This window comes from Plutella xylostella, chromosome 10 (genome assembly GCF_932276165.1).
Source record: "Plutella xylostella chromosome 10, ilPluXylo3.1, whole genome shotgun sequence".
Lineage (NCBI taxonomy): Eukaryota > Metazoa > Arthropoda > Insecta > Lepidoptera > Plutellidae > Plutella > Plutella xylostella.
In genome coordinates this window covers 5,911,849-5,927,362 of record NC_063990.1, presented here as the reverse complement: position 1 = coordinate 5,927,362, position 15,514 = coordinate 5,911,849, and the positions used below count along the sequence as shown (strand labels likewise).

The 15,514-nt window shown below is 37.3% G+C and overlaps 1 protein-coding gene across 1 annotated transcript; it reads left to right on the top strand.

Moving 5' to 3' along the window:
- Nucleotides 1–1,291: 1,291 nt before the first annotated feature.
- LOC105387246 (fungal protease inhibitor-1) lies at nucleotides 1,292–4,317 on the top strand. The gene is made up of 3 exons (XM_011557947.3): nucleotides 1,292–1,434; nucleotides 2,098–2,294; nucleotides 3,957–4,317. Exons 2-3 carry the CDS (start codon nucleotides 2,099–2,101, stop codon nucleotides 4,073–4,075), a joined length of 315 nt encoding a protein of 104 aa, XP_011556249.1. The 5' UTR covers nucleotides 1,292–1,434; nucleotide 2,098; the 3' UTR covers nucleotides 4,076–4,317.
- Nucleotides 4,318–15,514: the final 11,197 nt, after the last annotated feature.

The window sequence follows — 15,514 nt, the reverse complement described above, 5'->3', positions numbered from 1 at the left end:
TGTAGTACATTTAATAGAGCATCAGGATATTACCAACTAAAAACGGTAATAATTTTTACAAATTTAAAGTTACTCGGCATTTTGTGAGTGGAACTTTTTCATTGGCCGGGAGTGTACTTACCATCGGTATTTTCATCAATGAGGAAAATCGCAATGCCATAGAGTTCTTAAACCAAGCGCCTGATGATATCTACCTTGTAATGAAGGTGAACGAGGCTTTTCAAGGAACTTATACACAGCAACTGCAACACTAGCAACACTCCTTGAAACTTATAAATCCTTCCCTTCACTATGTAAGTGTAACTTTATACTAAGTTATATACATTCGCATATACAGTCAAAAGAGCTTAAAAGTGAGCCTTTTCAGAGATTTCGATCGAGTAATATTAATGAAGGACAGCCTAATCTACAAATGGGATCTTTGTAAGACTAATGGGCTCGTAATGAAACTGCCAAGTGCGTCACCTTGGTCGAGACGCATGCTCGTAGGGTTGAATTCCGGGACTTAATACACGTTAAGCTACTGTTAGGTTTATGGAGTTACTATGATTAATCTGGGGTTAACCTTGATACGCCTTAAGGTTAAGGGTGCGTAGCGATTAGGCTTATTTATATACATTTAGCCGGTTATTGATTGCTTCAAGAAGCATTTCTGCTTCTCTTCTAGTGTTTATGTTGTATTCTTTCATTTATGTGTATCATTTAAGTATTCACACTAAAGCCCTCGAATACTTAATAACACCAGGGGCTTGTCACCGTGGCGAAAGGATTGGCCAGTCATACATTAGCGTCAGTCGCTGTCTATCTAGGATGAGTCACCACACCTACAATACTCATGTTTGGAAGCGACGCTCTATAACTTATTACACTCACGGGCAATGAAAAAGGTCCATTAAGAAAATCACCAAATTACTCTGTAACGAAAAAAAACTAACTTAGTGATGCCTTCTCCAATATTTAAGTACCTAACGGTGCATCAGAATTTTACCAACTTAAAACATAAAAATTTTGTTCAAATTACCTACCTATTAAATGTTTAAAAAAATTGGGCACAGTTGGTGTAGCTGCATTTTGTAACTGGACCTGTTTCTTTGCATGTGAGTGTATTATAGCAATATTAGCATACGTATTCAAGTATACATAATGTCATCTCGAGTATGGAATTCTACTCCTATAAAGACACTGCTTAGTTATAACTTTCACTGTGCGAGGCACTTATCGGAATAACTTTAATTCAAAGATAAACTCTCCAAACTCCAAGTAAACAACTCATAGGTTATCACTTTATCAGTAAACGTTCGCCACATAGGTAATATCAGTATAGCATACCTAAGTATAGCTTGCTTATAATCATTCAGACTAACCTTTTTAATTAGCATTCTGATTTGGTCACTTCTCTCGTTCAGTAGCTAAACACGTCGTTCAATAATTAAAGTAAGTTTCTTGTTAGTATCTAAGTACATAGTTCTAGTTTTAATTATATTTCAGTGCCCATTAGATATACGTAACAGCTCAACGGTATCAATAATTCATTCGATCTTTATTGAAAACCCGTTCGTGGTCTGAATTTTATTTTTCCAATTTGTTCGTAACAAATAAGTCCGAATTCATGAAATCCCCAAAGTAATCCATTAAAAACACAATGAAAAATAAAGCATTTACAAATTTACATTTAATGGATACGTACGGGCCGAGACTTTTTTCGCATTATTTTACATAAGTAATTTTCCATCAAGGGACCAAGCGATTTAAGATTGTTTAATTATTTTGTAATTTATGGGTAGGTATAGTTAGGAATATTTTCATCATTCAAGTAACCCTTCTATTCAATTTTGTTTTGTATTTTATTTGGAAGCTTTATCCTCTTGATGTGACTTCTAATAATTATGTTTAAAATAAATTTAGTTAGTACGTTTTTCTATATGTTCTACCCAGGGGTCTGACGAAGGGCTGATTTTTCAATGTTCAGATAAAAGTTATCGGAGGAATAATTCTGATGATAGATACCTACTCAATTAATTTTATTGAATTTATCATGTTCATTTGGAAAACGACAACCTTTATGTTTATTCCTATCACCTCCAATTTCAATTCCAGAATGAAACTCATCATCCTGTTAGCCTTTGTCTCCCTCGCGGCGGTGGTGGCCGGGGACCTGGTCTGCGGGAGCGACTTCTGCAAGAAGAACCCCTGTGTGTCCTCGACCCAGGCATCCAGCTGCGCCGTGCCGTCGGTGTACCGCGCCAACCACGCCGGCAAGTGCGCCTGCTGCCCCGCTTGCGTCACCTACTTGAGTGAGTTGGTTACTTTTATTTTTTCATGGCTTTTCAGCTATAACTCATTTGGTTAAAGCTCAAAATGATGTGAGATCCATATTAATTTTGCCCAAATTAAGGGTTACGGGTGCTTGTCCACCAGAGTATGTGAGCTAGCGGAGCGGTGTGCTAGTTAAGAATCATTAAATGAAATTGCACGAGTGGAGATTTTATGTACTTAATTTAATTGGTAGATTTTTACCTCGCAGACGGCACCGCTAGCCGCTCTGGTAGAAAGGCGTTACGTTACCACGCAACCCGGTATAGTATGTAAATCACCTTAAATAGACTTGTTATTTATCTGATTGTGGTACTTGCAAGAAGCACTACAGTATCTACACTGCCTAAAACGACCAAACTTCAACACTTTAGGTTCTTCAAATACCTACTTACTCTTAACTCTGAACTCAGGAAACATCCCGTGTAAGTTGTAAATATTTGGCCACATACTTTCTGTGTCGGTTTCAGTGTTTAGCCGTATGTACAAAACAACCGCAAACTCTAGATCCCAAATTAGGATTGTCTCTGGTTTGCGGCGTAAGCTAGACAGAAACCGCAGACGTGTTTCGTATGCTATAGACATCTAGATTCGACTAGTCTAGATTCATCACATTTATGTTAGGGAGATAAATTGGAATTGTACCTAATTTAATATCAATCTCTTAGTAAACAAAAAAAATGTAGGTATACTCATGTGTGGGCGGGCGGCAAGACCGGCAAATGGCTGTCCAAGGAGATATAACTCCCATAAAAACACCATGAGTCAGGGCGTTTAAATTTTGTTGTTGACTTCGGCTAACGGATCCTCAAAATTCTCTCGTATGAAAAATTACACGTTGCAATTCTGCATTGAATTTTTTAAGGACGAAAATAAGCCCCTTGTCTTGTCCTTGCATAATAGCCATTTTAAGGAAAATTTTAATCTTTATAAAAATTTACTAATTGTATTTCAACATCGTGATGTTAGCTGACAATAGCTTTAATTGTGTCAATAAACCCGTCACAACTCCGCTGGTGTTTCGAGTATTCACAGCACGGACCTCGAGCCCACTGTCTGTCGTAATCAGACTCTCACCCCACCCCAAATTGCATACCATTGTACAAGCATTGTAAACTAGTACCTTTTCCCGACTTCATATTCTGAAAACAGTAAACACTCTTCTGTCGTCGTCGCCTCTGACAATAGACGCGGCATCGAATTCAGATTTGCATGTGAAAAGGGCCGCGATTGGATAAACTTGCTCGAATGATCAAACGGCTGTTCGAGTTACACGGAAACTGAAGGAGTTCAACCAGAATAAAGGAGTTACTCAGAGGCGACTAGATGGCCGATTCAATGTTTTTTTACACAATCAGCTAGCTAGCTAGAAAGCTAACATACCTATTATTTATCTTCTTTTAAATAGTAGGTACTATTATTTTATCATATTGAAATGAAAAAAATTAAATCTATTGATGTAGAAAAAACTTAGCATCTTTTTATTCTCTAAGCAGCTACGAAGTTCATACAAGTACTAGTATGACAATACAGTCCTGTGGTACTATAACTCCCTAAAAAAAGTATAAAATACTCTTGTAAAAATCTCGCAACTTGAAGCAAGCTCAATAGAAATGTAATCGGCTGAAATGTTGAACTTTCAGATGAGGGGTCCGGCTGCAAGACGTACAGCAAGGAGCTCGGGGAGACCCCCTCCGCCGTCTGCAAGGAGCCGCTCAAGTGCCTCAAGGGAGTCTGCACCAAGGTCGCCCCCAGGAACTAAACCCACTGCCACTATGCAATAAGGAATAAACTTACACAACTCATCACATGGAGCCAATATCTTCAGTTAAAGTTTGCTCAAACTCATCTAGACCCCGAGCGGAGTTGAGACCTTGCGCGGAATCTGCATACACTTCCGACCAACTACTTCAAACTCTTGCGAGTACTTAAATTACTGTTAATATTAATAAAAAATTAAACCTGTACAGGTAATGAATTATTACCTACGCTTTGTTCTCGTTACTAACCGAGTTTTCATTTTATCCCGACAGCCGCGCGCGGCTTGATCATCAATTTTGTTATTATTACCTTGACAAATGACCTCCCACCTCCGTTTTTATTTATATTTATAGCTCTTATCGATACAAATCCATCATAATGTGACATTTAGGCAATATCACTCTCCAAGTTCGGAAAGTAAACCAAATTGAGTGAACACGCACGAGAATTGCTATTTACATATTTTCGATCTCACCTTTTACCTTTATGGTAAGTAAAAGTGTATAAATACGTATTTACATCCCGTGAATAGGCTACAAATACAATTTATTTTGGGTTTATAGATGCGAATGACTTGAATGAAGGTCTGTAAAGGTATTTGGAAATTCCAATATAAATAGCAGTTAAGATATACAATTTTCTTATCACCCGAAGACTGGCGAAGTTGAAGAAATGGGATGTAAACAATTTTTTAACGCACTATGCAGAAATGATATACATTGTATGTATACTTATATAGGTATGTAATATAAGTTCGTAATACGTATTATGCAGTATCTATGTAGGTTTATAATGTACGGTGGCCTGCGCTTAAAAGTATACAGGCGGAGTTTTTAAAATAGCGATCCCTGATGATGAAGGGACCAGCTACATCTGTTATAAATCCGGGGACGTGTTGTGTGTAGCATTGGTGTTTATGTGGATGTGCTTGAGCAGCATATGAGCTTGAGATCGCTATTTTAAAAACTCCGACTGTATACTTTTAGGCGCAGGCCACCGTACATGTATAGGTATGTATACCTGTCTGTGGTCAATGTATCCTGATGATCCCACGAATTTGAAACAGATTTTCAATCCAAAGCGACTCAATTATTTCAAAGTTGGGGTCCAATATTTTGCTTAAATAAGATTTTCAATTTATTTCAGTTAGGGAGATATTCTGATTTTTGTAAGTTGAAAATTCCGCACGGACTATTCAATACAGTTCGGTTTCAGTTTGTGGTACTTATAAGTACCTACTTTAAAAAATACAAAATAAAATTCTGAACTTGAATTGTTTCACGAAACTGAATTGGCTCCTATTGTGCACCGGGTCCTCTTGATATTGGTTTATGACCCTTGTGCTGTGGCGCTGCGTCCCATTTTTATTATTTTTTATTATTATCGCAATATGACGTCGTCGGGGTGCATTGAATCAAGTAAAAGTGAGTAGATACGGTATGAATACCAAAGTAAGTAAACTTTTCTGTTTTAAACTGAGGCACAGAATTTGCTTGCTTCTTCGTATTTTGAAACCAATCAATATAGGGTAGAATAGAGTACTTATGTTCTATTCTCTGTGGGGTGTAAGTAAGTACCTGCATCTGTCGCAATCAGTGTACCTAGAGTTAGATAGGATTGTTGGAAGGAATTTACTTATTACTTATGATATAAATATAATGTGATACACCTGACCTGATGCATCCATCCTGTCAAAGCTGATTGTTTCGCTCATTCCCATCGCGCAGGCCCCGAGAGCGAGCGTGACACAACATTTGTCGCGGCTTGTCGTGCGAGTCACACGTCGACTTCAGGCGTCACTACGCGACTAATGAAGCTCAAACGCATTCCCAACTCTTGCCGAGTTCTCGACTTCCACTTGAAGTAATCGGCAACTTCGCCTTGACGTAGGTATGTGACTAATGCGACGTATGTAAGTTGACATGACATGCCGCCAAGTTTTCGCTCCCTTGTCATATCTAAGTTATGCGAGAAGGAAACAAAAAAATGTTTGGCTACTTTAATATTCACTCGGACATACGCAAGAACAGGTAAGGTGAACTCGACATTTTTTTTCATACTTGAGTAGGTACCTATTAGATACCCACATGTAGTTTTCAAATTGGAATCGATATACACCGTCAAATCAGGGAACAATTAATTTATTAGATTATCCACTAGCACTTGACAGTGTATTGTGATTTGTAAAGTCCTTTTGATTTATGCAAGGGAAAAACTTGATTGACAGAGAATGCAGAGAGGCATTTTAATAATATGGGTATTTAAAAAAATGGGTTAAGTAATTAATTTTAGTGTCGGATTTTTTTGGCTGGAACTATTTAATTATTTAAATACATTATTATTTATGTTCACTCGTTGCAAAGTTAGCCTTATTGGACTCTAATATTCTTACTCAAGACGACAAGTGAGTAAACAAACGCGGTACTTACCGTGTTTATTCCGCTAAGATATTTCACTAACAATGTTAACTGTACTTAAGTGTATTTACATAGCCGTAGGTACATCGCAGGTACCCTGAGTGCTGTACAAATTCAATTTTCCTCTCTTACCTCGAATTACTCTGTGTACTTTGCAGTAAACAATATAGGTACCCGTACTTAATATACATATACGTATTGGAAAGCAAATATTCTGTTGTACCCTTATTTGAACGAATTGCCAAAGGTTACGTATTAGAAAAGTTGTTCATAATGACCTCATTGTCACCCCCTTTTGCCGTAATCTACCACTTATGCAACATCTTGACGTACCCTCAAAGAGAGAGATCTAAAAAATAGCTACGGCAATGAATAGGTGTAGTCTACCTAGGTGAGGACTTTCAGAACTGGAAGATTTTTAAGACACTTTTGAATGACGGCTGAATGATGTAGTGGTTAGTGACCCTGACTGCTATGCCGAAGGTCCCGGGTTCGATTCCCGGCTGGGGCAGATATTTGTTTAAAGACAGATATTTGTACTCGGGTCTTGGGTGTTGATATATATATTTAGTATGTATCTATCTACGTATTTGGGTACATATACCAGCTGTCCGACACCCATAACACAGGTTCGGCCTAGCTTGGGGTTGTATGGCCGTGTGTAAAATGTCCCCACATATTTATTTATTTAATGGGGGAAGCTGGTGGATTATGGGAAGATCGTGGTACTTGGACACGGGTGTCAGTATATGAATACAGCATGTAAGTAAGTTACATGAACAGTAAAATATTCAACTTACAGCCTTTGGTAAACGCCACTGACATTATACATGACCGTACATGACCCGTAACGTAAACCTAATCCCCGTAGCAGTTTCGTAGCGGCCTCGTAGCTCTTGATGCTACGACATTTCGTAGCAATAAAGAAATGTGTAAGTACATAAGTAATAATATATTATTATGTGGTAGTAAGTATAATATTCGTAAACCTATGAGATTACCTACCAAAGCTAAGATATCCTTATTTCTACCTATTTTCGAGATAAAGTCATAATATGTATATTTGAAATAGGACTTTTGCATAGGTAGTTTATTTAGATGATAAGTGCAAATCCCAGTAAGTATATAATCATAGACAAAAAAAATGAAATTTATTATGTGGGGTTTGGAACGCAAGAGGAAGTGTCTATGGTGAGGAATGACAGAGTGTGAGAAAAAAGGAAGAAGAGTGAAAGACGAAAGACGTGTATTATTTGGATTAATTTTAATAAAAAACTGAATAAAAGCCGATTAAATCTAAAAGCCAGTATTTTCAATACCACAATTGGGGGCTCGTCCGGGATTTAAACCTAAAAATATCAGATTGGCAAGATTTATTTGGCGAAATTCAAAATTCTAAATACGGTGTAGCGGCCATTTTTGGAGATTGGCCGTGGAAAAGACGGGAAGACGACGGGGGCAATTTTTTTAAAGACGATTAAAAATTGCACCACTACGACGACGACGACGACGCCACGACGGTGAAAACCAAAAAAAAAAAAAAAAAAAAAAACTCCTCATGTACGACGACGGAGAACGTGGGGACTCAAGGAAAACGACGACGAGGACGGGGGCGGAAGCAGCGGCAACGGCGGGGTGTTCAGCAAACATGATGAACTACGCGGAGGAGCTGGTGCCGAAATTCAGCGGGCAGGACAGAATGTACGTGGCCTCGCGATGGGTGGAAGACGTAGAAGATAACGCTGAGATCTTCGGATGGTCTGCGTTACAACAGCTGGTGGTGGCCCGTAGATCACTGACGGGGACGGCGGCGCTATGGCTTCGGGCTGAAAAGCCATTCAAAACATGGGACGCGCTGAAGTCGGCGATACTAAAGGAGTTCCCAGGTACGGTGGATGGGAAGGCCATTCATGAAATCATGAGTGCTAGAAAGAAGCAGCAAGGTGAGAGCTGTATAGACTACCTCCTAGTGATGAAGGAGCTAGCAAAAAGAGGAGAATTAGTTGACAGTGTGGCTATACAATACATTATCGACGGGATAGTAGACGTCGAAACGAATAAAATTATGTTGTACGGCGCTACAACCTACAGTGACCTAAAAGAGAAGTTGAGAATCTATGAAACTGTGAAAAATAAGATGAAGACGCAGGAAGTGCAGCACAGAAGATGGCAACCTAGAGATGAAGCTGAAAAGAGTGACAGGAGAAAGTGCTACAGTTGTGGAGGAAGCAGTCATATTTCCCCTGAGTGTCCACATAAAAATAGAGGGATGAAGTGTTTTAAATGCAACTCATTTGGTCATATTTCATCAGAATGTCGACAACAACCAAAACACGATGAAGTTTGCAACGGTAGTGGGGTTCGCAAATCAACAACAATGGAGGTGGGTGCAACCGACGATGCAAATTTTCGTCCAACAATGCGTTCGGAAAGAAGTTCCCAACAACAGCCGACGACATCACGTCAAACGTTGTGCATCGTTGATTCACTCAATGAAGGTGTGAACGAAAAAGGTGAAAGATGTCAATGTCAACAACAACAACAAACAATCATGTCAATGAAGAGTGCCGAAATTATGGAAAATAAGACGATTAAAGACGAAAAGAAGGATAATGAGGATGTTAAAAGACACACAACAGTGGTGGAAATACGCGGAAAAGAAGTGAATGCTCTGATTGATTCCGGAAGTGACGCCAACGTGATTTCTTCGGATTTGTACCAGCAGATCGGTTCGCCAAAGTGTTTCGACGACAATAAGATATACACAGGACTTGGTTCGCAAGTGAAATCAGTCGGAGAGTGCTTATTAAATATGACGGTGAATGGACGAGAATATAAGGACAGTAGTTTTGTAATTATGGACACTAAAGACGTACCAGACTCTATGATATTAGGCAATCCTTTTCTAAAGAATGTAACATGTGTTTTAAATGACGGTAAGGTGATGCTGTTGCCAACCGACGAAGATTGGTGGGCTAATTTGCCCTGTATTATTGCAAATGAGCCAATACCTACCAATATAGCGTATGAGGTGGACAAGGAAGTGAAACAAAAGGCGGAGGGCATGGTGCAATCCCATGAACGAGAGAAGGTGAAGGAGGCTAACGCGGAATTACATCACATTTTGAAGGATGGATCAATGATTGAAGATGGAGAGGTCAGACCCTCACTAGAAAAAACTGAAGCAGTGAAACAGTTGCCAGAACCAAAAGTTGAACACCGCAGTGGCAGCAGAATGCAGCTTACAGGTGAACTAAGATTTAACCCAACTAATGGCATAATTTTAGAATGTCAAAGAAGAATAAGAAGAATGCAAGCAGAATATGAGAGTCTCAAGGTAATTATAGAGATGTTAAACGAGAAAGAATATCAAGATTATACCAAGAGCAATGGGCTATTATACAAGGGCATGAAGAAGCAATTGGTGATACCAAGAAGTGTAGAGATGGAAATCATTAAGAGAGCTCATGATGATGGCCACTCTGCTAAGAGAAAGATGTTACAGCTAATATGCAGAAAGAGCAGAAAAACAAGAAAAAAGATGATGTTCATCAAGAGAATGCAACCATGGCCTGATGGTTAATTATGTTTAATGAAGCATTTTTTGGTACAGATGGAGATTTGATGTGAATATATTTTTTTTAATTTTATGATTTACCTACGATGTCATTATGTACTGGGGTATGATGAAAATATGTTGTTTTGTTTATTTTGTTTAATTCAAGTTAAAGTTATTTAGAAGGTTACTAAGATGTTTGAAGTTTATGATATTTTAAAATGTTAAAGTGTAAATATTGTTTAAGATGTACCTAAAGTTTTATGTTGTTTTGTTTAGAGCCAATGAATGCAAGTGGAGGTATGGATGAAGTCAGGTGTAGGAAGTAGGTATCAGTATTATATTTTATATTGTGATTTGGACTTCGGTAGAGCAGACTAACCAGTCTGAGGGCAGACTGACTGCAGGATGGCCGAGTGTGGGGTTTGGAACGCAAGAGGAAGTGTCTATGGTGAGGAATGACAGAGTGTGAGAAAAAAGGAAGAAGAGTGAAAGACGAAAGACGTGTATTATTTGTATTAATTTTAATAAAAAACTGAATAAAAGCCGATTAAATCTAAAAGCCAGTATTTTCAATACCGCATTATATCTTATAGATCAACTTAAAACGAAACATTTATAAAAATACCCTGTAATTAATTAAGGCTCGTTTAAACTCCCTCAAAAATACGAAAAGAGACACGAAAAGTAGCAGTGGCAAAATGTATAATGTTTAATCCTTCAACTGGCTCCGGACCAGTTGCGATTAACCGTAAATGAGGGTGCGCTATGCTTAATTACATTTAGGCTGATTTATCTTGTTTACGCCAGAAAATGTAAATTAAGTATATTCTGAGATATATTTCGTATTCTATATCAATCAATCAATCGTGAATAATTACGATCGAATTGCATACCAGAATACGTACTTGTGTCACTGCAGCCGACAAAAGAAAGACAAAATATATTATTATTTGTTTTCTAATTAATTACCTAACTGCGACTGCGGTACCGCCCCCCAAACTATGGAGCATTTACTCTCCTGCCCCTGTGCCCTTTCACCTGCACTCGGGAAGACTTAGGTACTCCAGGCCAACCAGAATGCTATCAAAGTTGCTTCTTTTTGGTCCGGACAAGTTTAATTCGCATGTTCACTAGGGCATGCAATACCGGAACCATTTTCAATACCGGTATTGAGTTCCGGTATTGCAACTCAATACCGGGATCCCGGTATTAATACCGGTATTAGATTTCCTTGTAATAAATGGCATATATTGTGATTAAAGGTCGTATAGGTCAAAATAAAACGAGAAAAAGCAATGAAATTCAGTTTTTTGTAATAGATTTTTACGAGAATTGAGTATTAGAGTTTAAATTTTACAATAAATTATTATTTTTACATCCAGTGTCCGTTTACGCATGGGCAACAGTAGTATCAAACGGCCGAAAACTGCATCAAACGGTTGGAAACAAGTGCGCTTTCACAGTACATAGGAATACTATATCTTAATCGCTTTATTATAGCCTAAAAAAGTCCAATTCCGGTATTACTTCAATACCGGTATTAATTTTCAATACCGGTATTGAAAAAAGCGTGAATTTTGTCCCTGATACCGGTATTACGAATACCGGTATTGCGGTATTGCATGCCCTAATGTTCACTGACACGAAAGAAGAAGAATTTATTAACAACTTGCATTGATTTTGGTAAGTAATCCGCTCAGGTAGTTGTCACTCAGATGTCTGGTTTCTCTGCCGCCGACTGTACTTCAGCCTCTGCTTCATAAATTTACAGCTGTGGAAGGCATTTGACATGTTATTTTCCGGTGACTGATTTTCAGAATTAACAATCTTTTTACCCTGTAAGGTAAATGTCCCAGTAGTTGACACAATAGTGGCAATAACAAAAACGTTGTTAGGGAAAAACTTTTATTACGAAATCAGGCGATAACTAAGTAACAAAATTTGGTAAATCAGTCATCTATCTAAATTATCTCCCTACAATCAAGTATCTAATTAAACGTTTTTTACTATTTTCCGAGAAAATTCAAACAGTCTCAAATTGTACCTATAATTGATAGGAAATTTTTCACTTCGCCCAGTAATTGACAAAGCAGTTTTACATTCTGTGTTCCAGTAATTGATATGAAGTCATCAACAAAAAAAATAAAAAAATACAAAGTATTAAAAATCTGTGATAGCAAAAGTAAAGTAATTCTCATACATAAAATCACTGAACATTTTACACGTCTTCGCAACATACTATTTCACGCATTAACGTTGTTATTATAATGAGACCTTATGAAATTCACCATTCAAAATAAGCATTATACAACAGTATAAATCTTTAATAGGAAAAAACAATCATTTAAACTTCTTATACAAATCAAAAAATTCTAGAAAATATATTATATAGTCATCAATCTCGAGATCATCCGTACTATCATGAGGAGGCACCCACTTTTCGGCTTCACTTCCACTTGTAGAATATAATTAAACTTTTTTCTTATTTCCGAAAATATGTTTTCTTTTTCACTGTAGTTTCCTTCGCTTTAGATTTATCCATTTCTTGTTTCTTCTTTCGTCTTAATCGTTCTCATTCGTCCGTCTTTCTCCATTATCATTCTTATTATTTTCTTCCTGTATTTCCACATCATCCTCGCTTGAAGAATCAAACAATACTTTTTTGGTCATTTGCAAGGCGTCTAGATTCTGTTGTGTTGCAGTTTTATTTGCTAAATTCTTTTCTTGTTTAATCTTCATGGCTTCATCTTCTTCTCTTTTTTCTTTGTCTTTCTTCAGCTCGTTTTTCTTTCGGTTCTAATATTTTATTCTTTTTCCTTTTCCATGCCTTAACTATGGTGTTTTCTTGCGCTGGCGATAAAAAAGTTTTTGGACACATACGCCAGCCAAGTGGAGTCTTACCGTTCACTTTATAAGCATAATATAAAGTGCATTGTATTATTAGTGCAGCAGCTATTGGTACACCAGATTTTACCTGTTCATAAGCTCGTTAATTATTAAGCATTGAATCCTCACTATAAACAAGCATTTTAACTTTAATTGGTGGCATCTTATCAAATTATAGTACCAGCAACGAAAATTTTATTGTAATTAATAATGTGTATAACCAATAGTTGATAGCTAGATGACCAGTACTTGATACCCTATCAAGTACTCGACCCGTGCAATATTTTCAACCCAGAAATAAACAAAGACAAATTTTATTGTATTGTGACCCTTATACCTTTGATATTACGAGCAAATTAAAAAAATAGTTTTGACCTATTACTTGATAGGGGGTATCAATTACTAGGTATTTTGGTTTTTCTTGTTCTAGTAGATGATATTCGTCACAAACAAGTAAATATAATAAAAAATGGTAAAATAAGCATGAACCAGCGAAGTTACTTTACATGCAAAGGTATTAAAAACAATACTTACCCGTAAAACACCATAAATCAACTGCAATATCGTACCGGCGAACACTCCGAGCTTAGTTATTCAATTAACGAAACACAAGTAAACGCGTTGATGCAAACGGCTGCACGGGAAAAAAATTGTAACTTGAAATTGAATCGATGCAGAATACTGACACTTTGGTTGTCAATTTAACAGACTTCAAAGTTCAAATATTGATAGGAGTGCATTTAAAAACTGAATTAGTTTTCTTATTGTTCAACCATAAAGTTGAAACTATCAATTACTGGGACCCTATCAACTACAGGGACATTTACCTTAGTGATATAAAAATATATCTGCAGGTAGTAAGCTTTACTTTGCATCTACGGCGTTATTTTGTTACGTTGCTCACTATTCTTAAGTTCAACAATTAAAACTTCAACAATGTTTTTATCGCTCCGTAGCTTGCAATGACCAATTTATGGCCTTTGTATCAAAACATAGCTTTACTTAGAATATTATTCACTCATTCACTAAAAAGGGTAAGCTATTAACATAAACAATAACGCTAGTCTAATGTATTATCTACGAGGTAGACAAAGGTGCGTTGATGCTGGCACTTATCCCTGATATTAAAATTATATTTTATAGCCTCAATGTAATGGTAGGGGCGGACTTGTTTGAGTACCTTTTATAAATTTAATACTAAAGTATATTATAAATTTAATGATTTTAATATTTGCCAATAAGTACCTACTTATAGTTAAATACGAAACTTTACGATAAAAAATAATAAGTTATTCTTGTTAAATCAATAATCATATGGATAGCACAATAGATCTTCTTTTCGCACTTATGTACAGTCTGGGCCAAAGCAAACTGACTGCCGCAGTGGCGCCGTGTGTAAGCGCCCTTACAGTCATCTCATAGTATATTGCTGCATACCATGTCTCGGCTGTGTGTGTACTACATAGTGTTTCAGTAGTGTGCTAACTAAATTCCAAAGGTCACGCTTCCACCTGTCGCGGCGCCCCTTGCGCTAAAATTTGAAACTATTATACGATATGGTACAGTTCATCTATATACCAAATGTATCAACGAATACAAAATCTTCGTGTAGACTACTACTGTACTTAATTTAAGAGAAATTGTAAACACATGAGTTTTTCTCAATTCTTACCTGCTGGCGATCCTTATTAAATTAATAAATAAATACCTACCGTATCCATAGTGATAGATAAGCCAGTCCTGATTAGTTGTCCTTAGGTTGCGCCGGATGTGGGGTTGAACTTTATCAATGCCCCCGCTGCCAGACCAATGCATCAAACATACATAATTTATGATAACCCATATTAAAAAAGCTTTATGACTATCTCGTTTTATTTTGGGCAGCGTCTCGAGTCCCAGTCTTGGACTAATGTCGCTTTATAAAATGTTAACCATTCATAGTAGGACTAGGTAGTTTTAGTGCCAATTTCTCCATTGTCGGTTATCTAACCGACAGGGATTGATTTATAAATTAAACGTCATCTCCATATAAAATTCATGACAGATGTGTCAAAAGTTAACCACTACTCCCTGGTTATGCTCTAACCGAGAATGGAGAAATTGGCACTTAGTCGTCGAGCATTCTGGGCATGTTTTACACATTTAGCGACTTTGTAAGTTTGTCACCGACTCGATCACAATAAAAAGAAGAACCGTTAACAGTGCTCCCTACAGCCATTTACTAGGCCATACGTGGCCTACGAAAAATCATCATAATTTTATTGTTGTTCGTTTTGCAACTTAAAAACGTAAGTGATGGGTTACCGTTAGGGTACATCCGAGTCCGCGTTGTTCTATGGTTACCATAAAGTACCTACCTAGCTTATAGTATAGATATCCTTGAACTCTTAAATCACAATCGTGTCCTACAATCTCCTGTAGATACGCAGGTAATCCAGACCTAATCGCAGTTCGGTACGGTATCCGCTATGAGTACAACACCATTTCAACCAATGAAATTAATCATATTAAATCCGTAGATTACAACTTTAATTGACAACAAACTGATAGTGACCAAGACATTCCCTACTTATATAAA